General features: G+C 46.2%; 1 protein-coding gene across 3 annotated transcripts in view; it reads left to right on the top strand.

Annotated features, from left to right (window-relative positions):
- LOC146809690 (C-Jun-amino-terminal kinase-interacting protein 4-like) overlaps positions 1-20,473 on the top strand; it is a 759,065-nt gene extending 738,592 nt beyond the window's left edge. For all 3 annotated transcript variants that reach the window (XM_085616533.1, XM_085616532.1, XM_085616534.1), the window contains exons 27-28: positions 17,890-18,000; positions 19,402-20,473. In XM_085616533.1, coding sequence (XP_085472659.1) covers positions 17,890-18,000; positions 19,402-19,511 — 221 coding nt within the window. In that variant the 3' untranslated portion in view covers positions 19,512-20,473. The remainder of the gene's footprint in view (positions 1-17,889; positions 18,001-19,401) is intronic.
- The last annotated feature ends 5,503 nt before the right edge of the window (positions 20,474-25,976 follow it).

Raw genomic sequence — 25,976 nt, 5'->3', positions numbered from 1 at the left:
TATGCTCCAGGTGTTTTTGCTCCCTGGTACTCATCTAGCAAAGCTAAGAACCCTGCTAAATATCACAACGCTTGCACTGCAGGAAGGTGGACACAATGGACAGTTTTGGTGCAGATCATGATGACCCAACAAGGTTTCTGTAACTAAAGTGCACATGTAGCAGAGACGACACTTCCAATGAAGAAGTTCATAGTCTGTTTCCATTAATGATGTCTGGCAGCTGTAGTTTTCTTTAAGTTACCAACTTTAGCACTTGCAAACAACCGCCCATGCAAATTTTTTGAGGAGCAGTGAGATGTTGCCGGAAAAAATAAAGCCTGTCTTCCACCTCGTGGGGTTCTGAGGTAGCTTGAAGAACGACACATTTTATAAATGTACACAATTCGGGGAACTAACAAGGTCCTTAAACACCTAAAGCCTCATGGTGGAATTAATGTAATTAAGAATTACTCTGTCCTTCATGTGGCAATTATTTTTTTTAAAGACTCCTCCTACAAACCAAATTTGGTGCCCAATTAGAAGTAGGTTAGTTTTGCGGTGCGCTACTCCTGATTGGTTGTACGTCCTACTGTTGTTTTGAATGTACAGCAGAGGATTTAACACCAGCCATTTACTGCTGGGTCATGAGCTGCTTCCTGCAAGCAGTGCAATTTGGGCGCCAGCAATGCAGTGTGATCTGACCATAGGCAGGAAGGTAGCTGTTATTACACGTTGGTCTTCTGAGTTGAGTTTCCCGTGAAGAAAGTAAAAAGTGAATCTTTAATGGAGAAAACTTTCTCTTGTCACCTGCGAGGAGCATTTCCTCATCGCTATTGCTGAGTTTTCGACGTGGTTCTGCTCACCATTTTGTGTTTGCAAGCCATGATTGCTTCTGTTGATGGGTTCGGCTGGGTATGACGGTACTTCGGCTGACGGGCTGGATAGTAGTGCCTTTATTTTAGTTCTGCAAATGATAAGTCCTTTATCCATGACCCGGCTGTGGTTTGGCTGGCACGTCATCATTCCCTGCACATTTTGGCTTTAGAAAGAAAACTATCTACTTGTTAAGTAAATGGTCTTTTTAAAGACCTGTGAAGTACTCGGGTGCAGCCGCAGTAAGACAGACGACAGACCACAACAGCTCCTCTCCCCCCACGTGAGCCAGGCAGGGGCTTGGTGTTGCTCTGGCCCTTGGCCCATTCACACCTCGGTTTCCATGTGCAGAAGCAGTGTTTTCCCCTAACTCCTCCGCGCCAGGCCACCACAGGCAGGCCAATGGTTTGTAATGCTTTGGCTCCAAGTGGCCAAAACAACTATGAAAATCAGTGACACTCGGTTTAAACTGGGTCAGCTGATTTTCATCCAGTAGGGTACTGTCGGGCACAGTCGGTTTTAACCGATTTCCGGACAGCCTAGATATATCGTTACCGAAGGCAAGTAACTTGTTCATCCATTTAATTGTTACGTTAAAGAAGCTTATAAAGTGCAGCGGTTACCCGAAGGTGTCCTGGCGCTAGTTATTATCCCTTTGGTAAAGAAACGATGGACTGCCATTACAGGTTAAAAAGCCAGGTCTTTAGACTCATGTCAGGAGATCTGTGCTATTTCTCAGGTAAAACGGAAGGTCATTCCAGGCTTTTGCCGCGCACACTACAAAGCTTCTTCCAACCCAAGAGGCTTTTTTATAGGTGGTACTCTAAACAGCTTGACTTCCATGGAACGCAGGGTTCTTTTAGGCCAGTACCATTGTATATGCTGTTTCAGATACTCCGGGCCTATGCCTTGAAGACCGTACAAAGGGCTTTAAAGCGCACCCGTTTCCTGACCGGCACTCAGTGAAGTTTTTTTATCTCCTTGCAGATGGAGGCACATTTTGGTGTGCCCGAGAGCAACCTCGCTGCCGCGTTTTGCAGCAGTTGGAGTTTGTTCATGAAGCGTTCCTGTAGGCTCAGATAAAGGACATTACAGTAATCGAGCCTAGACAGGATAAGCGCCGTGACCACTGTCCGCTGGCAGTCAGCCGGTAGAAAGGGAAGAATTTTCTTGATCATTCTAAGCACCTGGAAGGTGGCAGATGAAACTGCATTAATCTGATCACCAAAATTAAGCTTGTCATCAACCATAATGCCTAAGTTTTTTACCTCCCTTGAAGGTGTAGGAAGCGTGCCCATTGTTGTTGGCCACAGGATAGGGGGCCAAAAATTGGCATTATTCCCGAAGAGGATGACCTCCGTCTTGCCTGAATTTAATTTTAGGCAGTTTTGTGTCATCCATCTCCCCACCGCTTCCATACAGTTGTGGAACTGATTATCTAGTTCAGTTCCCTGACCAGGCCGCAGCGCCACGCCAATCTGTGTGTCATCGGCGTAGGAGGTCAGGTTAAAACCAAAGGAGCTGATCAGTGAGGCAAGGGATGAGACATACGCATTGAAGAGTAGGGGGCTAGACCCCTGTGGCACTCCGCAAGGCAGGATAAAAGGTTTAGAGTGAAATGTATCCAGTGCAACTATTTGTGAACGCTCAGATAACAATTTTAGGAGCTTCCAAGCTTTACCTTGAACACCGCAGGCCATCAAACGGTCCATCAGTAGATCATGATGGACCGTATCAAAGGCTGCCGATCGCTCAAGCAGAACCAGGGCGGCCTTACCTCCCCTATCCAGGGCTTCCCTAATCTCTTCCGTAGATTAAATAAGTGCCGACTCGGTACTGTGACCTTCTCTAAAACCGTATTGCATAGGGTTTAACACTTGGTTTTCACGTAGGAAGGCACTGAGTTGCAGATTCATTGACTTCTCAATCATTTTCGCTGGTAGCGGAAGGCGGGATATCGGTCGAAAGTTATTTGGATCCTTGGGATCAAGGCTCGGCTTCTTTTGCAAGGGTAGTACAGAAGCGAATTTCCACAGTTTTGCGAAGTGCCCGGTTTCAAAAATTGCATTAAAGAGGGAGGTGAGTGTAAGGGCTACAGGTGTCGGGCGCGTTTAATCACCGAGACTGGGCAGGGATCAAAGGGGAGCCTGATCTCGCGGCCATGTGGTGTTTCTTAGTATCCGTTAAGGATATATTGGCAAATTTGTCAAAGACAAGGGGAGGATCCTTAGTTGGCCTCCTTCTTTCCAGTAAAACCTCGGGCTCTGCGGAGCTTGGGAGGTTAAATGCTAAAAAAATGACCTCAACCTTATTCAAGAAAAACCTCACAATATCCTCGCATAGCTCCTGATTTTGCCTCAAATTTTGCTGGACGGGAAGAGGCCAGATTTGATACCGTTTAAAAGATTTCTTTTGTCGAATTCTTTGCTAGACTAATTTGATTTGCGAAAAAAGATTTCTTCGCATTAAATATCAGTAGCTTGTAAGAAGCAAGACTTTCTTTATATATCTTTTGATCTGATTCCTTATATTTTCTTCTCCAATTCCACTCCAAGGTTTTGCAGGTGAGTTTCTGTTTCCTCAACTCCTCCGTATACCAGGGAGCTGTTGGGCGAGGTCTTTTGGGAATTCGTAGTTTAATTGGGGCTAGTTTGTTACATGCTGTCCCTACCCAGTCTATGTAAAAGGTGGTCGCCTCATCTATTCCTGTAGGTAAAGGACCAGCAGTTCCTATGAGCGCCACCTCCAAGTCATTGCCCTCAATCCTATTCCATGCCCTGCTCTCAATCTGACTCTTAGTACCACCCCCTGCCGACACCGTGAGCAGGACAGGTCAGTTCGAATAGTACAGCTGCATGATCGGTCCATGTAAGGGACAAAACGCCCGTACAGGTGAGCTGTGGATGGTTTGAAAAGATACCATCCAAGGTGTGCCCTTCTATGTGAGTCGGTCCTGTCACCTGTTGAATGAGGTCCCCACTCTTCATCATGTCTATGAGAGCCAATGTGTCCGGTTCTATGAGTGCTTCCAGATAATAGTTGAAATCACCCAGGATCGTGAAGGAGTTCGTGCACAGTCCTGCTTCCAGCAAATTCCCAATAGATGCTGGGAAGTTGCTTCTGGGCCCAGGGGGTCTGAATAGTAAAATACCCTTAAAAGTATGGTGATCAGAAAGAGAGAGGCTAAAGGAAAGTGCCTCAACATTTCATTAAAAAAGCGAGCAATCAAGCCCGTTCCTCCCCTTCTCTAATGGAAAGTAATGTATTCCAGACACTTGCTGACAAAAAAGAAAGGCCTGAAAAAGAAAAATCACAATAGTAGATCTATCGACAAGTTGAACAAAAGTGAAAAGTTGTAAATTTAACTCGACCAAATTTTAACCCACCTCAAATAGAGCGACTGAATGTGCACAACATATCTTCAAGTTGCATATTTTCACATTGCCATCTTTAAAACACACAATAAATACCTGAGAACCATTGTGGGAAACGCACATTACCAGTTTGCAGTACTGTCTTTTGGTCAGAGCCTCTTACTTTTTCAAAATGCATGACAGTAATCGTAGCCCACCTACATCATCAAGGAATATTTGTATATCCATTCCTAGGCAAATATTCAGGATGTCAACAAAACAAAATCTCTTCTTCTTCGCTCCGGTTTATAAATACATCTATTGAAGTTGATTGCAACAACAGTTGAAGTGATATTGATCTGAAATCAAGATCATGCACAAACCTAGACAAATATTTCCTTTGCAGAGGATAGTATCTTCAATCTGGGAGAATTTCCATCCTCTCCTGATGACTCCTGATCCAACAGCATGCCACATCTCCTCTGTACTGGATTTCATGGCTTCTTACACTTCCATTGTCCCAAATGGAAGACTTCATATGAGGCCTCTTCAACAGTGCTTGGAGGATCAGTGGTAACAGAGACTCGACAGCTGGGAAGACAAACTGTAGCTCACGACATTGATAAGACATTACCTATCATAGTGGTGCAAAGAATCAAGCTTGCTTCAAAGAATTCCTTTCCAACAAGTTCCTCCCAACCGAAAAGATTGTCATAGATGCCTCAATGGGATGGGGGGGGGGGGGCACGGCTGTGAACTCTGGAGGTACAAGGGCAATGGTCAAAGGAGGTCTCCTATCACATTAGTTACTTCGATCTGAGAGCAGTACATCTAACTCTCAATACCATCCTGCCTGCTGCGACAACGGGGACAGTCTGTATCCAAGTAGACAATAGAACACCCATGCACATCTCTGATCAAACTGGGACACATGATTGTGCCCACTCTCCCTGCAGTCACAAAACATTTGGGTGCAGGTTTTGTCCAGAAGCCGATCTCTGAAAGCAAAATACTTGCAGGAATCTTTAATCATCAAGCAGGCTGGGGGCCTCACTTAACTATATATAAGTTTAACAAAAAGGACTTTAAGAAAATTACTTTACAAATCAAAAAAATAAGATAATAGAATCCAAAATTACTCAAAACTGAAAGAAAACATTTTGATAGGAAATAGTGTCACACAGCTGTAGAGGACATTGTTTTACGCCTTTCCTTCAATTCTGTTTATACATGTAGTCATCCTCAAACTCTCTAATTGTCAGGTAGGAGTGATCTTCATCACTCTTGATCAGCACTGGCAGTGGTGCTATATGAACCTCCTACAGATGTCAATCACTCCACAAAAGAGGCTTCCATGCAAATTGCGCCTGTTGACCAAGTCTCAAGGCAAACTGTACCATCCAAATCTCTAATCATTGAATTTGAATGCACAGTTCTTAAGGTCAGCCAGTATAGGCATCTGAATGTGCTGCAAGGATGCATTGCCATTGTAGGAAGGTGGATATCTGACTATGGTTACCCCCAACTTTTTGCCTAGTGTCTAGCTGGTTTTTCGACTTAGTTGGCCTGAGATCCTGCCATTCAGGGTCTCAGGCTGTCTGCTCTCTCTTTAAAATGGACTCCATGTACCCTAGGTACATACACAATTGGTAAGGATCACCTTATTGGACCCTGTACAGTGTACCCTAGGTACCCAGGGCATAGGTGTACCCTAGGCCTCCCAGGGGCTGCAGCATGTATTATGCCACCCCTGGTCTGGCCTTCCAATCAGGCACAACTGGCTGATCACTCAGCTGGGGCAAGGTCGTGTAATCACCCCTTGCTTAGATATAGTATACCTATATCTATCCTTAATATAGACACATGTGTACCTATCAGCCACTCCTATGGCAGGCCTTAACAATCCTGGAGGCAGAGTGCTTGGTAACATGTGAGATGGTGCTCTAGCATGAGCTGAGCTTGTCTGCAGCTTTCGGAACCATGTCCTTATAGCTGTTCTATGATATAGCCTACCATATACTCTTAAAGTGCCTTATAATCTTAAACGGTTATGGTAACTATGGTTCGGCTTTATCAAAACATGTTGTGTAAGGTGTCTAACACTTTGGAATAATACCCCCATACCATTTCTGGTGATGAGGATATTATTCCCCCCTTCTAGAGGGAGAGACATGTTAAAATCCTACTTTGCTGTTTAACTCTAACCAAAGCCTCAGCATCACAAAATGGATGCTGCTGCCACAGACACGAGTCTGACCTCCTGCTGCTGGGAGTGATCCCGGCAAGGGAGGCTTGGACAATAGGTTTCCTGCTTGGGAATGAGACATGCCTGGGGCACACAAGGTGTCCCATGCATAGTCCAGTTCAAACCGGTGCTGGGGCACTCCAGCCCCAGTCCTGGCACGAAACTGAACAAAGGGAAGGGGGTGTAACCACCCCCCTCCCAGGTCCCACCCATAAGGCGTGACACAGCAGGTAACCCAGCCCCCCAGATTAGTATAAGAGTGGTAGCTTGGCCCTCAGGAGATTAGATTATCCTGAACCTGCAACTTGAACAGAAACTCTGGACCTTCGACATTCGACGAAAGAAGAAGACTGAAGAATCTCCCTTGTGGCCAAGGAGTGGCTACCCTGTGCAAACAGGCACCATCAAGAGACTACCCTTTGCTTTGCTGAAGTTCTACGAGGGACCGACTGCAGAGCCCGACCAGAGCCTTGACTTCCAGACTTCTCCGACCCTGATCCACATCCACAGCCGAGCTGAGATCCGTGGAGGCGACGAGAGACGTGGGACCGGCTACCTGGGAAAAGTGGCGAGTATCTTCCAGCGCAGCTTCTGAGGCACCCTCGAAGTTGTGCACTGGGGATTGAGAAGCCCCAAGCACCATCTGCACCGAAGATCAGCCCCCCACACTCCACGAGCCCTGCGTGGGGCCCTTCTGCATTTTCCTGCTTTCCGCGTCTGTCCGGTTGCTTGCCCGTTGGTTCCACGTGGTCACTGGCTAGTGACCTTGACTGTCCTTTCTGCTTGCAGGTATCCTCTCTTCTTGATCCCAGCCTTGGGATCCACCGGACACTCTTCACTGACTGCCTGTCAGCAACTTTCCTTCAGGCATCCATAGAAGTCCACGACGAAACCCGACCAAGTTCACACCTATGCACCCGCAGCCCGTGGGCTAGGTAACTTGGGTACGTCGGTGCTCACTAGGGTAGTGACTATCCTAGGGTCTAGTTTCCGAGTCTCGACTCTCTAGCTGCTTCAGAAGTGTCCTTAAACTGTTAATTTCTAACTGCTAGTAATTCTATCGACTTTTACGCATTACGCGTGAGTGTTTCCACTCTGCACCTGAATCCCGTGGGCCTCCCACTTCCTAACTGTTGGTAGTGTAGTGTAGCCCCAGCGATTCCCTAGGCCTAGGCCTATTCTATTTCCGTGACAGTGGTCCTTATACCACTTCTTTAGTATATGGTTTGCGTGGCCCCTAGGGCCTAACTGTATTACTTACCTGTGTGACTTAATGTATGCTTGAATAAGACTGTGTTGTACTTACCTCTAATCTCTTACAGAGTGCTGAGGGTTTGACTAGAATAAATACACTTTATTTTATATATATATCTGTTGTGGTGTCCTTTCATTTGGTATTCAAGGGATTATATATGGTATCACAGCTGGCTTCACATGCCATTCAGAGTTTAGCCTAAGACTGCTCTTGTCCATGCTACCACTAGGATAGCTGGTCTATAAGGTTGACTTTACAACCAATCACCATAAGGGTTGTTTGGACTGATATAAGGTGTACACTAGAACTAGTGACATCATACATCAGGCCAACTTCTCACAGCCAGGATGTAAAAGGAGAAGAGACGACGGAGAAGATCAAGATCGAGGTCGGCGTCGATGTCGACGTCGGGGCATGCTTCCAAGTCCAAGAAACATAAGAAAAAGAAGAGGCATGGATCTCGACATCGATCGGACAGAGATGCGGCTCGGAGATCGACATAATCTTCTCGACGCCGTAAGGACTTTGTATCTCCTTCACCTGTTTCTGTTCCTGATTCTCCTGTTGGCCTGACATCGCCTGCTGCTTCACCGATGCATTCTCCGGCCCCGGCTCCATCTCCGACGCCGGCACAATCTCCGGCGCCAGCATCGTCTCCGGTTCCAATTGATGATCTTCCGGCTCCGGACGAGTCTTCGACTCCGCAGATTCCACCGTCGGCACCGATCGACCCAATTCCGGTGATGCCTCAGCCTGAGCCATATCCTCCGTTTCCAGGCCCAGGTCAAAATCCTACGCATTATTTGAATGCGATGTATGGAGTCTTCTCTAGAGCCTTGTACCCCTCTGGTGCGCCTTCGGGTCCCATGGGTCCTATGGCTTTCAGTTTGGGAGTTCCTCAAGCTTACCCTCAGGCTCCCTTCATGCCATTTTTTCTGGCGACGCCGTCTTGGCATTTACCGGCGCCGAGGACATAGACGCCGCTTCCATCTTCACCAGCGCCGACTCGGCCTTGTTCAACGCCGGCTGCTTCTTTGGATCCGCGCTCGACGCCTGCGCCATCGTATTCGGTTACGGCGCCGCCGACTCCTGCTGTGAGAATCAGATCCAGGAGAGAGGCTCAAAGGGTACTGGAGGAACAGAGGTACCAGATGGAAGAAGTGGAAGAAGGTGAGCTGATGGAATCAGACGATCTCTTTGAGGAATTGAAGGAGGCTATTGGCCTGGACTTGTCCCCTGAATGGGAGATTACCCCTCCTGCTGATGCTCCTTCAAAGGATGTGGCTCCCTACCACTCGGTTATTAAAAAGGCGGCTGAGCTTCTGGATCTGCAGTTGCCAACTGCAGAGTTTAAACCGAACATCCTTACAGAGGTTCTACACTCTCCGTCCTCTGTATCGGACCCTTTGCTTCCTTTTAATGACGCCATTATTGAGCCGGTAATGGAAGTATGGCGTAAGCCCTTCTCTACTCCTGCAGTCTCTAAGGTTGTTGCAAGGAGATATAGGGCGGCTCCAGGGGACCCAGACTTTCTGTCCTCCCATGCTTCTCTGGAGAGTGTGGTGGTTCAGGCTGTCTGTTCCAAAAGAACTTCAGGTGCTTTTCCCGAGTGACTGGGATGCAAAGAAATTAGACCAGTCAGCCAAGAAAGTGTTCTCTTCTGCCAGTATGGCTTTAAAATCAACGAATGTCACCTGTCTTTTGGGCCGATATATCCATGCTCTGATGGATTCAGCAAAACAACTGGCCCCAAAACTGTCAGAGGAAGATAGACTGAACTTTAATGAGGTACTGTCGAACACCCAGGCGGCTGCACGTCCGGTAATCCAAAGTGGCTTGGATACCGCTGATTCTGTCGCAAGGATTATGGGCTCTTCTGTTGCCACAAGGAGGAGTGCATGGCTCAAGTCATCCGAGTTCTCCCCTGATGTGCAGGCAACGCTCCTGGACTTGCCTTTTGATGGCTCTGGTCTATTTGGTAAGAAGGCGGATGCTGCACTCGAAAGGTTTAAAGAGAGCAAAGCCACGGCCAAATCTCTGGGTCTGCAAACTCAGCCTAGAGGTTCGTTCAGGAGGTACAGGGGCTTTGAGAGATCATCCTTTCGTACTTTCAGACAGCCACAGCAGCAGCAACAGCACACTCTGTATAAGAGCTACAGAGGCAGAGTCGGGGGTCGTGCTCGAGGTCGACAGCTCTCCTCCTCCTCCTCTTCCTCAGCCCCTCCCACCAATGCAAACCAGCCCTAGATCCACCATTCTGGATCATGCTGGTCCTGTGGGGGTCCGGCTTACCCATTTTCTACAAGATTGGGAATCGGTCACTACAGACCTTTGGGTTCTAGATCTTGTTGAAAATGGGTACGCCCTTCCCTTTCAGGAATTCCCCCCTCCTTGCCAAGGTGCTTGCTCGGAGGACCACCTTCTTCTCCTGCAGGAGGAAGTCCTGACATTACTGAAAAAAGGTGCGATAGAGGTGGTTCCAGAGCGGGAAAGGGGTCCGGGATGCTACTCCCAGTATTTCCTGATTCCCAAAAAGGATGGCAGATTGCGTCCAATCCTGGACCTCAGGATCTTGAATCTTTTTCTGAAGCAAGAGAAGTTCAAAATGCTCACCCTTGCGCAAGTTCTTCAAGCGCTGCATCAGGAGGACTGGATGGTGTGGATCGACTTGCAGGATGCGTATTTCCACATCCCCATCCTGAAGTCGCACAGGAAGTATCTCCGGTATACGGTAGGGTCGCAACATTATCAGTTTGCGGTCCTTCCGTTTGGTCTTACTACTGCACCTCGAGTCTTCACCAAGGTGATGGCAGGGGTGGCAGCCCATCTCAGAAGGCCGGGGATTTCAGTTTTCCCCTATTTGGACGACTGGCTGATCAAAGCAGAGTCGCCAGAGAGGGTGCTTCATCATCTGCAGGATACAACTCGGCTGTTGTACAAATTGGGTTTCTCGATAAACGTGCCCAAATCTCACCTGGTGCCCACTCAGCGCAACCTGTTTTTAGGGGGCGGTACTGGACACTACTGTGTGTCGAGCATTCGCACCTCCACAAAGGATTCTCGACATACAGGAAAGGATTCCCTTGTTTTACAATGGAGCGGTTGTTTCAGTCCTGAAGGTCCTTCGTCTGCTCGGTCTGTTCGCCTCCTGCAGTCTGTTGGTCAACCATGCACGCTGGCACATGAGGGCACTCCAGTGGTGCCTCTGCAGGCAGTGGTATCAGCACAAGGGAGATCTCAGGGAGTCTGTGAGGATCTCCAGAGAAGCTGCAGCGGATCTGTCTTCGTGGAGTGTGGAGGGCAATCTGTCTCAAGGAAAGCCCTTTCATCTACCTCCATCGGTGGCCACAGTGATAACGGATGCATCCACTTTAGGGAGGGGTGCGCATCTGGGGGATCTGGAGATCAAGGGTCTTTGGTCTCCGGAGGAAAGGTTGCTTCACATCAACCTTCCGGAATTGCGGGCGATACGTTTGGCGCTCAAGGCCTTATTCCCTTCCCTTCGCGGTCAGTCGGTTCTAGTCCTGACGGACAACACTACCGCAATGTGGTATGTAAACAAGCAGGGAGGGGTGGGGTCGCATTGTCTCTGCAGAGAGGCCCTGCGTCTATGGTCCTGGGTTCAGGATCATCAGATTTGTCTGATAGCAAATCATCTGGCAGGAGTTCTGAACGTGCGTGCCGACAGTCTCAGTCGGCAGTTCTCCGCAGACCATGAGTGGAGGCTTCATCCGGAGGTGGTTCGTCATGTCTTCCGGATGTGGGGAACTCCTCGGGTGGACCTGTTTGCCACTCACGAGAACGCTCACTGCCCGTCATTCTGCAGTCTCCAGTATCAGTTGCAGGGAGCTTTGGGGGACGCGTTTCAGTTAAGTTGGGGCACTCAACGCCTTTACGCGTTTCCTCCCATACCCTTGATTCCTCGGGTTCTGAGGAAGATTCGCCAAGACTGGGCCCAAGTCATATTCATCGCCCCGTATTGGCCAAGAAGGGTGTGGTATACAGATCTTCTCCACCTCTCCTCGTGCCCTCCGCTCCATCTCCATCTCAGGGCAGACCTCCTCTCGCAGTCGGAGGGGCAAGTTCTACACCCCCACCTCCAGAGCTTACACATTCATGCCTGGAGATTAAACGGGGCAACCTGAATTCTTTTTCGCTCCCGCCAGATGTGGTAGATGTGATTTTGTCTGCCAGACGTCATTCCACCAAATCTATCTATTCCTATAGGTGGTCTAAATTTGTTCTTTGGTGAGTAGAGAAATCTACTGACCCTTTGAGGGCTTGTTTATCTGACATTCTTCAGTTTGCTCTTTCTCTTGCTCAGCAAGGTTTTGCTGTAGCCACTGTGAAGGGATATCTTTTGGCCTTGTCGGCTTTCCTTTGCTTGCCGGATCAGCCGTCATAGTTCAAATCATCTATTGTTTTACGATTTTTGAAGGGCCTTACAAACAAGTTCCCGCCAACTCCTTTTATTGTACCTCAATGGGACTTAAATCTTGTCTTAACTTACTTGATGGGTTCTTCCTTCGAGCCCTTACACAAGTGTCCCTTGAGACTATTATCTTTCAAAACGGATTTTCTCATTGCGATCACCTCGGCAAGGAGGGTAAGTGAGCTTCAAGCTCCGAGTTCAAAACCCCCGTTCTTGACATTTCATGCTGAAAGAATGGTACTCAGGACCAGGGCTGCTTTTATGCCTAAGGTGGTAACTCCTTTCCATCTGGGGCAATCCATTACCCTCCTTACCTTCTATCCTCCCCCTCACCCTTCCAAGGAAGAGGAGCGGCTTCACCGCTTGGACCCTAAGAGGGCGGTGAGCTTCTACCTTGATAGGACTAAAGACTTTCGAGTGGAGGACCAGCTCTTTGTGGACTTTGTTGGCTGCAGGAAAGGCAGAGCGATGCACAAGCGCACCCTTTCCAGATGGATTGTCTTGTGCATCAAGATATGTTACTCTTTGGCTGGTAAGGAACCTCCAGAGGGTTTAAGGGCTCATTCTACTAGGGCTAAGTCTTCTACGTCTGCCTTGTCTAGAGGTATTCCTGTGGAGGACATTTGTAGGGCGGCAACTTGGGCCTCCCGTAACACTTTCGCGAAGCATTACTGCTTGGATTCCGAGGTGAGGAGGGACGGACACTTTGCTTGTTCCGTCCTTCAGGACTTTCTGGTATAGAAGGGTGGACACCCTCCTCCGGGAGTGAGACTGCTGTGGGAATCTTTTCACAAGGTGAGGAATCCACTGGCAGATGTATCCATCAGAAGAACAAGTTACTTACCTTCGGTAACGCTTTGGTGGATACAGTATCTGACTGTGGATTCCTCATTGACCCACCCGCCTCCCCGTTGTCCACCCTTGTATACCTACAATTCTGATGATGGTGTTTCAAAATTTATTTGTTACTGTCAAAGGCAGTGTGTTATTTCTTTTGCCTTCCTATATTATCTCCACACTATGTGTGTTGCTTTGTATATTATGTACTGTGTATATATTGCTGTCAGTCCGTCCGTGTGCCTCGAAGGCAGGGAAAAAAGGGCGGAACTGACATCATCACGCCGACGAGGTCTTCTTATGGAGGCGGTGACGTCAGCGGAGTCGCGAGCGGAGCTGTGTCTCTGTGACGTCGTCTTCGACCTCATCGGCGTGGACTGCTACAAAAGTTTACGAATGTTGCTGGCGCAAGGGATATTCACAAGGTGAGGAATCCACAGGCAGATACTGTATCCACCAGAAAAAGCGTTACCGAAGGTAAGTAACTTGTTCTTTAGGTCTCGCCTACGCAGCGCACATTCGCTGCATAGGGGGGGACCTTTTGGAATCGATCGCTTTTTTCCCCAAAAACGTGCACGCATTGCATTGCTTTCAATGGCAACGTGTGCATGTTTGGCGATTCCCTTGCGGGAGCGAGCTTTGGTGCCATATGTTAGCTATTATCGGCTTGGCGCTGCTCACTCCCGCAAGGGAAAGGCTGTCTATGGACTTCCAGCCACGCTCCACGTAAACCTAATTATTACTGCTACTGGAAAGGAAAACAAGCGCGTCGCTTTAACTTTCCGGCCGCACTTGTAGGTATTTTTCTCGTAAGTGAAATTGGCTGCGTCGTTGCTCTATGAGCGTGGTGTGTGGATTCTCTGTTGCTGATAAACCGGCCAAACCCCCTGGCCTTTCTTTCTGCTCACATGACTGATGTTTCCCCTCTCACCCGTTAGCTGGTGCCCCCGTGGGAGGACAACTGAAACAAGTTTTCCCTTAACGAATTTGTTCTTTGATTGAGGCATGTTCTGATCAATAAAAACGCTGTGATAGTTAAGATATAGTTAAACTGTGCTCAGATTTAATTAACGTTTCTTTATTTATTTTTTAAAACACTCAAATTCCATAAAAAGCTACAGTTAAAATAGCATTATGGATGTAAAACAAAACATAAAACCACTGACATTCCCCAGTGCAATTTAGCTGCGCAAACTAGAACTCATGTTCACTGTGCACCATTCACAACTTTCTACAGCTACACTGATGGCTATTCAAATACCAATATTGACATCACAAATAGCATGACTGAGATCACATATTGTCAGCAATGAATACAATTTGGGAGGAACTTGATCCGAAAGATGCACCCTGCGCCGTTGCCCACTTTGCACAGCTAAAGAGTCAATTATGTGGTCTCACAATTTAGGGGGTTAATGACAACCCAGTGAGATGGCTGCACACACTGAATTCACCTGACAAGTGTGCAGCAATATGCACAGCTGGGGGGAGTAGAAATGGAGGAAACGCGCAGGGCATTGCTAAAGGTGCCACCTTGCATCCTTGTGAATGTCTGAAAACCATGTACTGCGGGCTACCCGAACTAGAGATTTCTTGGGTCAGTGGAGAAGCAACCATCTTTCGGTGAACATTGCTTTTTTGAGCTCCAAAGTTTGATTTTATTCCATCAGTGTTTTTAAACTTTTGGTGTGATCCACAACCCTTTTCCAGAGTTAAACACTGCAACACGTATGCGTGTTTTGCGGTTTTTTGCGCATATCTCTTTCATTGATTGGTGTTTAACCCGCCAGTCAGACACAAATCACTCTATTAGGATGCTTTCCTTTTTTGTTGTTGCTTAGTTTGTTCACGATTAGTTCAAAGGCCCGCTGAAATAGTGTTGGCTTGTGTGCTAGCTGGTATCAAGAGTCTTTTAAACTGTTGTGTTAACTGCCTTTGTATAGAGCTACACATCATTCCAACGGCTTCACAGCTGATGCTGGAACTGGGGCACTCTGACATGGATCTGAAAAAGCCACCAATCGATTGTTCCCGACGTTTGCTGGTGTTTATATGTGATGAGTACAGGGTATGCTCAATGTTTAACACTGAAGTGGTTTGTTTAGACTATGTTTAATGTAAATTGCTTTCACTGTTGGGAGATGTTTGTAGAAATTTGTGTGTATGGGTAGTTGAGCTGAAGACACTCATTTTTCTGCATTGTGTGGCCAGTTGTCCACTGCTTGACCAAAGAAATCTATGCAACACTTTAGTCAATAAATCAATGAGGGACTTCTAAAGCGGGACTACTCACCTGCTAATGTCTTAAGGTGCTGGGGGTCTAGGGGGTCTGTCTACAGTGCCTGTCAGTGATGTGTGTTTGGCTGTATTTTGCCAACTATATTGTTGTCTTGTGCCTGTTTGGGCCAAGGGTTCTATATAACGTGTTGTCTGAGGATGACCATGCACAGGCCTTTCTATAACGACGGTGTGATATAGAGTCGAGTGGTATTGAGAGTCCAGCGACAGCGTGAATATCCGACATAAGCTAGGTGTATGTGGTAAGTACTGCTCATAATAGTATGCTGTTGTTAACACAGGTGGTGTACCTGGGCTGAGGCCACAGCTGGTGTATGATGTAAATCAGCGCTCCCTCAAGGGAGTGTCCTTCCTACAGCAAAAAGCCTAGTAAACAATCCTGGGTGGAAAATAAACATTTTAGAATCCTTATTATCAGCCAGAGGAGGCAAAGGAGACCAGCAACGAGTTAGAAATAACATCACCTTGTTCCCAGTAAAAGTCTTTAATGCAGGTCTGCTTAGAGTGCGTGCAAAAGAAGTCTTAAGAGTCCTGTCCAGGGTCCTGCTTTGTACAGAGGTAGTTTCTCTTGGCAGTGTATTAGAATGCAGACATAATGTGCTGCGTTCATGAGTTTCGTTTTTTTGTGGAAGGTAGTATGAAGTTCTTTTGGTTGTTGTAAGCAGAAGCGCAAATTTGCTTGAAATGTGACATTCATGAGTATGCTGACAGGGTAGATTGCGTGGTAAATGAGATCTGAAATGTGAATTTGGTACAATTTTTATTTTTTCAAGTGCTGATTAATTGGACGCCTAGCTAATGTGTAGGAATAGATTATGTGGTGTTCATAAATGGTGGCCTGTTAGCGCTGTGATCTCGCCCTTATGTTGTTCTTAATATATTTATTTTGAGTTTCCAGGGGGGAGCTAGCCTCGAGTTTTCGCTTTGTATATTGTTAAGGAAACATTATCTATAAAGACCTAAGATTCATTTTCCTTATCCTTCACATTAAAGTTATGAGGTTAACAGTTATGAAGTGGGTCATTGGGGCTTGTGATTCATGATATAAATGTGTACATTCGTGTCTAAAAGTATGCTGGTGGTAGATTAAGCAGTGGTTTGATGGAGTTGGTGTTTTGGGTGAAGTAAAGAATGAAAAGAAAATATCTAATTGGCTCATTGGTCGATGTGAGATATTTTGATTTGGATGATCCATATGTCTGTCAATTCATGTTTCCATCTACGTGGAGCGGTGGGTGCAGGTGAAATATTCTGTCTTGCATGCCTGAGTGTACTGGGCATGTTACTGGTCTTTTAGCAACCTTTAACTAGATTTTTGACATCTAACATGACGGGGTTTATTGTAACATTAACAAGCATTGGCATAGCCAATAGGTCTCGCCTTTGGGACCTTATAAGTGTTTAGCCATGCAACAGTTGATGTTGTTGCACCAAGGATATTGTGCTGCATAACTAAATACTTATAAGGTCCCAAAGGCGAGACCTATTGGCCATGCCAATGCTTGCTCTTAGAGGCTTGAAACTGAGTTATGAAGTCCAAAATGGCTCTTTTTTTCTCACCATTTCTGTTTAATCGTTATATGCGACCCCTAGCCATGATAGGGTTCCACTATCATGGTGCCCTGTTGTATATGATTGCTGATGATACTCTGTTTACTTTCCGCTTCCTTTCACATCTGCCAACAAACTTCAGTTTCCATACTGCTGAGAAGATATCACAGTGACTTTTGACTGTGCGTTAGTAGATCAACTTTTGTTAAATTGAATCCTCCGGGAAGCAAAATTCTCTTCACATCACCTGTATCTGTATACTGGGTTCACATTGTTTGGGCCTTCACCATAGGCTCCCCACCTGTCCCGTCCAAAGTGGTGCACAATTTTGGCTCCTAGAATGACTCTGTGCTCATCTTAACCCTACAGATTTGCAAAGTTATTTCATCATTTATCGTTCAATTACAGATTCTCAAGAAAATCCTTTCTGCAGCCAGACAAAATCGACATGTTCCAGTTCTAAATGCACAAATTCAGTCCAGGCTCAACTAGGCAAACGCAGTCTACCTAGATCTGACCAACAAACATCTAGAAAGTTATGTGTTAAGTTACCGCTTGCATTAAGGTCTTTACATTCGCTTCCTATCCAAGTCATAATTAAATATAAAACCCTGATCATAGTCCACAGAGTAGTAAATGATAGTGCGAAATCCTAATTTCCATAACATTTGCCTTCCTAGGTTCTGCATTTTAGAAATCTTAATATTCTAGCTATTATAAGATCTAGAACAGTTCAATATGGAGAAAACATGTACTTCTGCAGCAGCTGAAGAATGAAATGCACTTCCATCCTCCCCTTCCAGCAGAAAAAAATCTCAGACATTTTTAGAAGAAGTTGAAGACCTGTTTTTAACGTGTAATTTTGTAATTTATTTCAGTTACAACAGAAGTTGTCTTGAGTCTTCCCTTCCTGTGCACTTCATAGTTGTGGCTGGAAATACGTATTTGTATAGTGCTAAAGGACTCTTGGTCAATATGAATAACACCAATAAAGAATTTTAAAATAACATTGAACAGACTGTCTCTCCGGTAAATATCCATTCATAACTTTGCTTTGCCTCCGAAGGTTGCATTAACCCAGCGTTAGCTGAAGCAAGCAGAGAAGAATGTAATGGGCGTGCTCTGACGACCATCTTGGTGATGAGTGGAGGTGAAGGATACATTAACTTTCGGATAGGTATGCAATTAGAGCTCCATTGATATTATTATGTTTCCAACCCGAATTTAATGATAGACTTAACATTTGTAGCAACGTCTATTATTTGTTCTGCAAACTGTGTTTGATTATTGGTCTAACAGCTCTTCTTTTTTTATTACTCTTTATTCATTCTTTTGGTGCAACTATTCATGGCTCTCATTCAGCATTTCCTTAAATTGCTGTTTCCTTTGTTATGCCCACCTCCTGGCTCTGTTCCATCATAAACCAGTGGATTCTGCTTCACCTCTACAAGAAACCAGAAACTGCTTCTAAAGCTTTATGTGCCCAGTTGCACAAAAATGGCACACCTAATCGGGAACCGCAGCCATTCCTCTGACCAGTTATTGTTTTTACTCTGTTGTATGAATCGGAACCAGCTTCTTTCACACTCCTATGGAAATCCCCATTAATGTTTTACCTAAATTGTTGGTACCATTTGTTGTAACTGTAGAGCAGGGTTGATCCTCTCTTTCACAAAGACACTTTTGCACAGTGGGGTTGTGTCCGAATCCTCACCTGGTGGTTATGGTCCAGATTTGCCATTGTTCTGTGGGGTTTTATTAGTCTCTCGTTTTAGGTATGGTGCTGCTAAGAGATTTAGTATGCCTCCTTCCTTAAGTGAAAGTTGAGATCCAGTTTGTCTGCTCCTTTGACTCCAAGTAGTTGCATCAGTAAGTAGAGCTTAGTTTCTTTAGAGAGAACCTCCAGGCTGACAAAGCTTTTTTGAGCCTCCTGTCCACAATTCCTTCACTGGTTTGCCTTATTTCCACCCTGTTTATGGTGCCTCTGAGAGTTAGAATGATCACTGGTTGCTGAATGAGAAGTCACAACAGGAGAGGAAATCAAAGACACCCATCACTCAAGTGGGTGCCACATTTTCGCCCCCACCATCCACCAACAAGGTGCCATCAACCATCGGGCAAGGTCTTCTAGGTGATTTTGGAATAACAGTAGTGCATTACACCGCCATCCTGCTACTGCAGTCCTGGCTTTTTCAGAGCCGTCTCTTCTGGATGCCATTGCCTCAGAGTTGACCTCTACTTTATCCCTCTCTGCAAAGCTGTGCTCCTGCTTGATGATCAATTCAAGCGCAAGGATGCATTATTCAACTTGGAGGTTCCGCGAAACCTGTTTGTATATACCAAAGTTACACAAAGCTGTTTTGCCTGGTGTCAGAGGTACAAAATTATATTAAAGGCTATAGAAGCAGTTTCCAATCCTATCACAGGGTGGCAGAGTACCGACAAGTCCCTAAGAAGAAAGCCTCCAGATTACGAGTGATATTAATGTTGTCTTAATTTCTCTTCCCCTTTGTTTCCACTTGTTTATTCTCACCTTGTTTCTTACTCTATTTCATCCCTGCCCCTTGTGGATTTACAGGTGATGACACTGGGGACACGGAAGAAGGTTTTGGAGATTTGCTGCTGGTGGACCCAAGGCAACAGCGTTCTGAGAGAAGTCACCTTATTGTGTGGCAGGTGCATAGCTGAAAGACTCGATAGTGGGGTGTGTGGGGGGCTGAAAACATGGGCCCTTCTATTCATTCTATAGGCTGCTAAAGGCATAAACAGGAACCTGGCTCGCCGTTGACAGTGCAAAGATCCAAAAACACCTTCTACTGGAGAAAGAACATTGATAATCCTGATACTGACCTGCAACAGAAAAAGAAGGAAAACTGGATGGAGTAGAAGGGACACTGCCAATATATCTTGCCCGGTTTGCCTTCTGCCACACCAGCTATTTTAACTTTGAGACAATACAAGTTGCACTTTCTGGAACTGAATAGCTAATTTGGGCATCAAGGACGGTTGTGTTCTCCCTACCACAATACTTGATGCCTTCCTTCTCCCTTAAGCTGCTGCTGACATGGGAAATATCCCATCCCCATGACCTTTGAGAAATCCTGCAATGTCTGGTTTCTAGGAAGGGAATATACTGTAATATGTATGGCTTGCCATACAAAGCACAGCTGCTGACCATTGATGCACCTGCTGAGCACTGGCCTTCCTCAGGGCAGCTTAACCTCACTGACATGAAGCATCTGAGATGCCCTTAAGTGATCAATATGAAGCTGGAATATTTAGGCATGCATTTAGAGTTTATGTTGACAAAGTACAACTTATTGGTTTTGATTTTTGTTGGACTTATTTTCTGTTCTTATTTTATTCATCCGTCCATTTTTCATAATGGCCTGCCTTTCACTGTATCAATAATTTATATGTGATCTCACGCTGCACAAGCCTTTCTTAATTTGTGTAGCACTCTCTCCGCCCCACGATAGCAAATGTTTGTTCTAATACAATTATTTTTGGGGGTAACAATCTGTGTGTTTTTAATGCAGTATAATTACCAGAGACCGTATTCCATCCCTATGTTGCTCTGCCTGAGCTACCTTGTTATCTCGCCTTCTCTCTAATTGTGCCTGCTTTTTACTAAAGCCTGCTCTCTACTATTGCCTTTTTCCTAGTTTTTACTTTAATTATTGTTTGCAATGTTAATGTATGCTGTTGCTTAGCAAGTCTGGGGTGGGGCCATTTTTCAGATTGCAAGTTAAGAAACTAAGTTGCTTTGTACATGTTCATATCTTTGGTGTTATTTGGAAGGATAAGCACCTAGTGTCAGTCACGGAAACTGAGGGCAGCTGAGAGGACACCACAATAGCCATTATGTGCGATGGCCGCATGAGCCCAGATGCCGTCTTTTGGCAATCTAGGGCTCCTGTGTGAACCGGTAACCTGCATGAGTTGAGAGCCCACACGAGCATGGTGCAGAAAACGAAGCATCCCTGGGACCGCTAAAACTGTGCTGAAAGACATCGGGTACTCCAACAGTTTAAGTAGAACGTTTGAGCTAGTCAAATGGAGAAATAGACCAGTACCCCATAAAGGAGGGTGAAAGGAAGGTATATTGGGACACTTCCACTTGGAGGTGGGTCTGGAGTTCATGTGGATGGGAAGGACTTTGTTGCAACCAACTAAGAGGAGCTTGGTTCACATGACTCTTTGTAGGTGCTGTTGCAGATCTCTAGTTCCTTAACTTTAGCCTGCCCTGGATTAGGCAAGAAACACTAACTCTGTGCTTTGCAAGACAAGGTCCAGCTAATGTTGGATGTACTGTTTATACCGGGGTGAACAAATGTCAGTTCCCTCTCTGGAGAGTAAACGGGCTGTAGAAACTGATTCTCTGCATTCTGGTGTTGAGCCTGCTAACTCCACTTGGGGTTGTTGGTGCACCTGTATGGCTGACTTCCCTGCAGTCTGCTCAGATCATGTCTGATCACTCCTTATCCCCTTGTCTTGAGTATTGTCTGGGATGTATGCTGTCACACTGTCCTTATCCAAAGATCGCCTTCCTCACCTGGGAGAATTAGCGGCCAGGCTAACTGAAACTTGTGTGCCCACCATGCCCAGTATTGTCCTCAATGATGTTATCAGTGATGTCATAATTGATGTCATTGAACATGCTGTGTGTTGGAGCCTGTGGTCCTATTCAGATCTTAATGGGGACACAATAACTAACTGGTGAATTTCAGTGTTTTTGTTTAGTTTAAAATGTTTGTGTTAACTGACATTTTCATCACTTTAATCTTTGGATTTTTCAGTGAATTTCTGAGTTTTTTTTTTTTTAATGTAAAGAAAGATATTATTATCATACCGAACTATAACATAATTTTAACCTTTATTTTTTTCAGGGAATTTCTATGTTTTTTTTAATGTAAAGTAAGATCTTATTACCATCCCCAACCAACGGGGGCCATCAACCCCCCCACTGCGTAAGGCTAATAAACCTGTGTTCGCCAGATAAAAGAAACAAGTAGTTGTACTGGCCGTTTTCAGTGTCCAAGACACATATTTTAAAGAGCCTACATTGCAGGACGTAGCTGAAAATGTAGTTCCTAAAACTATAGATCCTTAAACTTCCCCGTTGCAGCAGAAACAAGCATTTACAATGCAACGGTCTCGGCATTGCTAAAGTTAGAGCTATTGGCATTGCTCATGACATTATTTTTGTTTTTTAAAACATTTAAAGAAACGGCATTGTTATTTACAATGTCAATCGCTTAATCACTCTCAAATGCGAGACCTATTGCATTTGCACCCACACACAGAGCCACACACACAAATAGAGCCACCCACACACACACACACACACACACACACACACACAGAGCCACCCACACACACACAGCCACCCACACACACAGAGCCACACACACAAATAGAGCCACCCACACACACAGAGCCACCCACACACACAGAGCCACCCACACAGACCCTGAGGGTCCCTGAAGAATTGGAATTCCTTGTCGCTGTGGAAGTGGTAATCTGTGGATATTTAGACTAAAGCTAAGTAGTGCGTACTATGGGTACTGGTAAAGAGTGTGTGGAAAACCAACTGTGGTGAAGTTAACAAAAACTGTAAACACTGATCAGGAGACTACGTCTACCATTTAAGTCCAGATGTGGTTCCCTGCATCGTCACAAAATATCACCATGGAGCACACGGAACTCGTGAAAGCGCACAAGACATAAGGGTGCATGATGCGATCCCTCGCCTTTGAATATGTGTTTTTTGCTTGCTGTGGCATGAATGCCGCACATCTCTGATTGTGGGGCAGATGACCTACACACACACAGCATACCTCTCAGACCTTCAAACATGCATGACCAACCTCCTGGGAGCATTCCCACTACAGCGCTATGATCATCCACCTTGTCTACAGTGAGATTTTGTGACACACAAGTGTCAAAGTGAGTTTCTGCAATCCCTTATAAGACCGTGTGGGTGATGTCCCTCTTACAATTCATGTTTCAACCTATAAAATGAAAAAAGATAAGCGCAGAGTTCTGAATGCTCGCCTTTAACATAGCTTCCCTGTAAGCTATGCAGGTGCAGTTTACCAATATGCTCATCTATATTGAAGATTAAACAAAAATAGTTGGAGGTTACAGCCCCATAAACTTGCTAAAAAGAGTTAAATACCACCAATCACCTGCACATTCGCATTAGACCAAGCCAACGCCCTATAAAAACAAATGCCAAAGGTGAGCTTTGATGTGTGCACTTTGTCAGTGACGTTCCTCTGAACATCTACATTGGCGCCAACACTGTGAGCCAAGGGTCGAATTGACTGCTCTCCTATGGCGACCTTGTCTCGCTCGCCTATGGTGACCTTGTCTCGCTCGCCTATGGTGACCTTGTCTCACTCGCCTATTGTGACCTTCCCTTTGGCAATGTTATGCATATGGACCATTAAACTGGTGTCTTACAAAAGCTTTGAAGGGATGGGGTTCCGTTACAGCGACAAGTACCCCTTAGTCACTCACTGTGAAAAGCCACAGTTGATTCACCTAAGCAGGCCAGCAATGCATGCCTACATAAAATCCTACAAGTGGCCTCTATGCAGGTAGTGAGAGAGAGGGATGTTGTGAGGTAGTGATATATAAGCATAGATTTATGTTGTGATGTAGTGAGATAGAGAGAGAGGTAATGAAAGAGAGAGTGAAAGTGAGTTAGTGAGATAGAAAGAGTGAGGTAGTGAGATAGAGAGTGATTGAGGTAGAGAGTGAGAGAGAGTGAAGTTGTGAGCTAGAGAGTGAGGTAGTGATGTTTTAAGAGAAAGAAGTTGTGAGATAGTGAGGTAGTGAGATGGTGTGGAGTAGTGAGGTAGAGAGAGTTATGTAGTGAGAGAGAGTGAGGTAGTGAAACAGTGATGTAGTGAGGGAGAGGGATGTTGTGAGGTAGTGAGATGTAAGCAGAGTATGTATAGTATGTATATGTTAAAAAAAAAATTGTAACATTAGGCACCAATCATTCTCAAGTAAGACCTAAAGAGGCAGCAGCAGCCCCGTGCCGTCGTGTAGGCCGTGGCTGTAAATCAGGGTCTATTTTGACATTCTAGGTCAGGGCGGAGCGCGCGACTCGGCCTGCACCGCCGCTGTTCACCCCACGCATGACCTGATCACCCCATAGTCTACTGGCACGCTTGGCTTATCTGCGGTGTCAGCCATTAGACATGTTATGTTGAGATTTGCAAGTGTCAGAATATAAAAGGAAAAAACTGAGACTGGATGAAATGCTCGAGTGGCGAAGTTGACAGTGCGCTCGTAAGTTTTCCGGGGGTTAGGATATTTTACAAAAAAGTGCCACTGTCCGCGGGAATAAAGGTGGGAACGCAAGTGGGACACAGCCGCCCTTGTATCCTTCCTGGGGCCCGGGTGACGCTGACACACATACACACGCCATCCACACCCAAGCGCCACCGAGCACGCCCACAGGTCACGTGCTCCGCTCCCATAGGAGAGAGGCGCCAGAGAAGCTCTCAACGGCAGGTGGGAAGGCTGTTAGCAGTGACTGGGGTCAACAAACTTCGAAAGGGGGGGGGGGGAGGAGAATCTTTTTTTCTATGTTGCCCCACGTCTCTGGAACTCGCTCCCCTGTGCCTTACGTAAGTGGCCTAACTTGCTTAAAATCAGAAAACTATTAAAAACAGAGCTTATTAAAGATTGAGCGCCCTCACGATTTCCTTGCTTCTATCCACTGCTAGCGCGGAGATACCCCTGCCAGGGGGATTCCAGCGCTTTATAAATTCCTCATTCATTTTTAGTAGAAGTACCAAGGAAGGAAACGCAGCCTGCTCTATACACCCACTTCAGCAGCAAATCGCTAAAGCTTAATTATTAAGACGTTTTGCATTGGTTCAATGAATGGTGAGTGAACTGAAAACAATCATTGGTAAAGGCAATAGGTCTCTGTTTAATGATTTAGGAAGCAAGTAGGAGCAAAAAAAGGATGGTCGAAGAAAGCCAATGATTTAAAGGGGCGGATCACAAGCCTGTCCAAAATGCTTACTATACAAACTAATATCTCCTTAAGAAGTCCCAGCTAGTCACCGGTGCCTTTATGAGATTGAAATTATCACTCAAAACGAGCCGACGCTGTATGCCGACCTGGCGATAGTAAACAGAGTTAATGTATTTAAATAGAAGGGCCACATAATGGTCACTTAAGGGGCCGACAACCTTTCGTCCTTCGGCCCAATGATGTCAAAACCTACATCACCGCGCAAGCGCATGTCACCAACATGGAGTCCCAACTCCTTCACCGTCACGAAGACAGAGCACCATTTACCGGGCCAATGCATTAGGGGGCATGATCGGGGCATGATCGGGTCGGCTCACGCGCCATGTACACGTTACACAACTCGATTCGGTGATACGGGTAACACGGTCACCTCCTGCGCTACCGCCGCTGGCTCCTGCTCCCCGGCTGCCGCCGCTCGTCCTCCTCTTTGTCCTGGGCATGTCCGGCGCGCTGTGCCGGGCCCGGTGCCTAGCAGAGATCAGCCGATAGACGAACACTTCTTACTAAACCGCCTTTCGGGTATAAGATTCAAGTCCCCTAACGGCAGAGGCGAGCAACGGCGGGCAGAACAGAAGCGGGACCAGGAGAAGCGGATGAGAGCCTGTGAACGAAAACGAAGCATCTTCCCTCTGAAAACCTAGGGCTGAAGGCGAGCTAAGCACGCGCGGGGATCTTTATAAACACCGGCTGTGGACGCCATAATAGAGAGGCGCCAGAGAAGCCCTCAACGGCAGACAAGCCCTGGGGTCATGGAGGGCGCGCACGCGACCCCTGCGAAAGTAAGGGGCCAAGCAGCCACCCACCCAGAGAAAGGGAAAGTCGCAGACAGAGATCTAAAAAAATTAACAAATGCGTCCGGACGCCGGGACACCACCGCCTTTCTCCGAGGCAAAGCAGAAATGCCTCGTAGAAAGGCAGGGGCGGTTTCGGATTCGGGGCGTGTTCTCCTCTTGCCATTGGCTGGAGGAGATAATTAGAAAAGTAGCAAGAAACACGCCCCCGAATCCGAAAAGGGCGGGGCCTGTTCGGAGAGACAAACCTATTCTCCAATGGCTGGCCAGCATTGAAGAGGCCAGCCAATGGAGAAGAGG

Source organism: Triturus cristatus, chromosome 7, assembly GCF_964204655.1.
Source record: "Triturus cristatus chromosome 7, aTriCri1.1, whole genome shotgun sequence".
Taxonomy (NCBI): Eukaryota; Metazoa; Chordata; class Amphibia; order Caudata; family Salamandridae; genus Triturus; species Triturus cristatus.
This window is presented reverse-complemented; position numbering and strand designations above follow the sequence as displayed.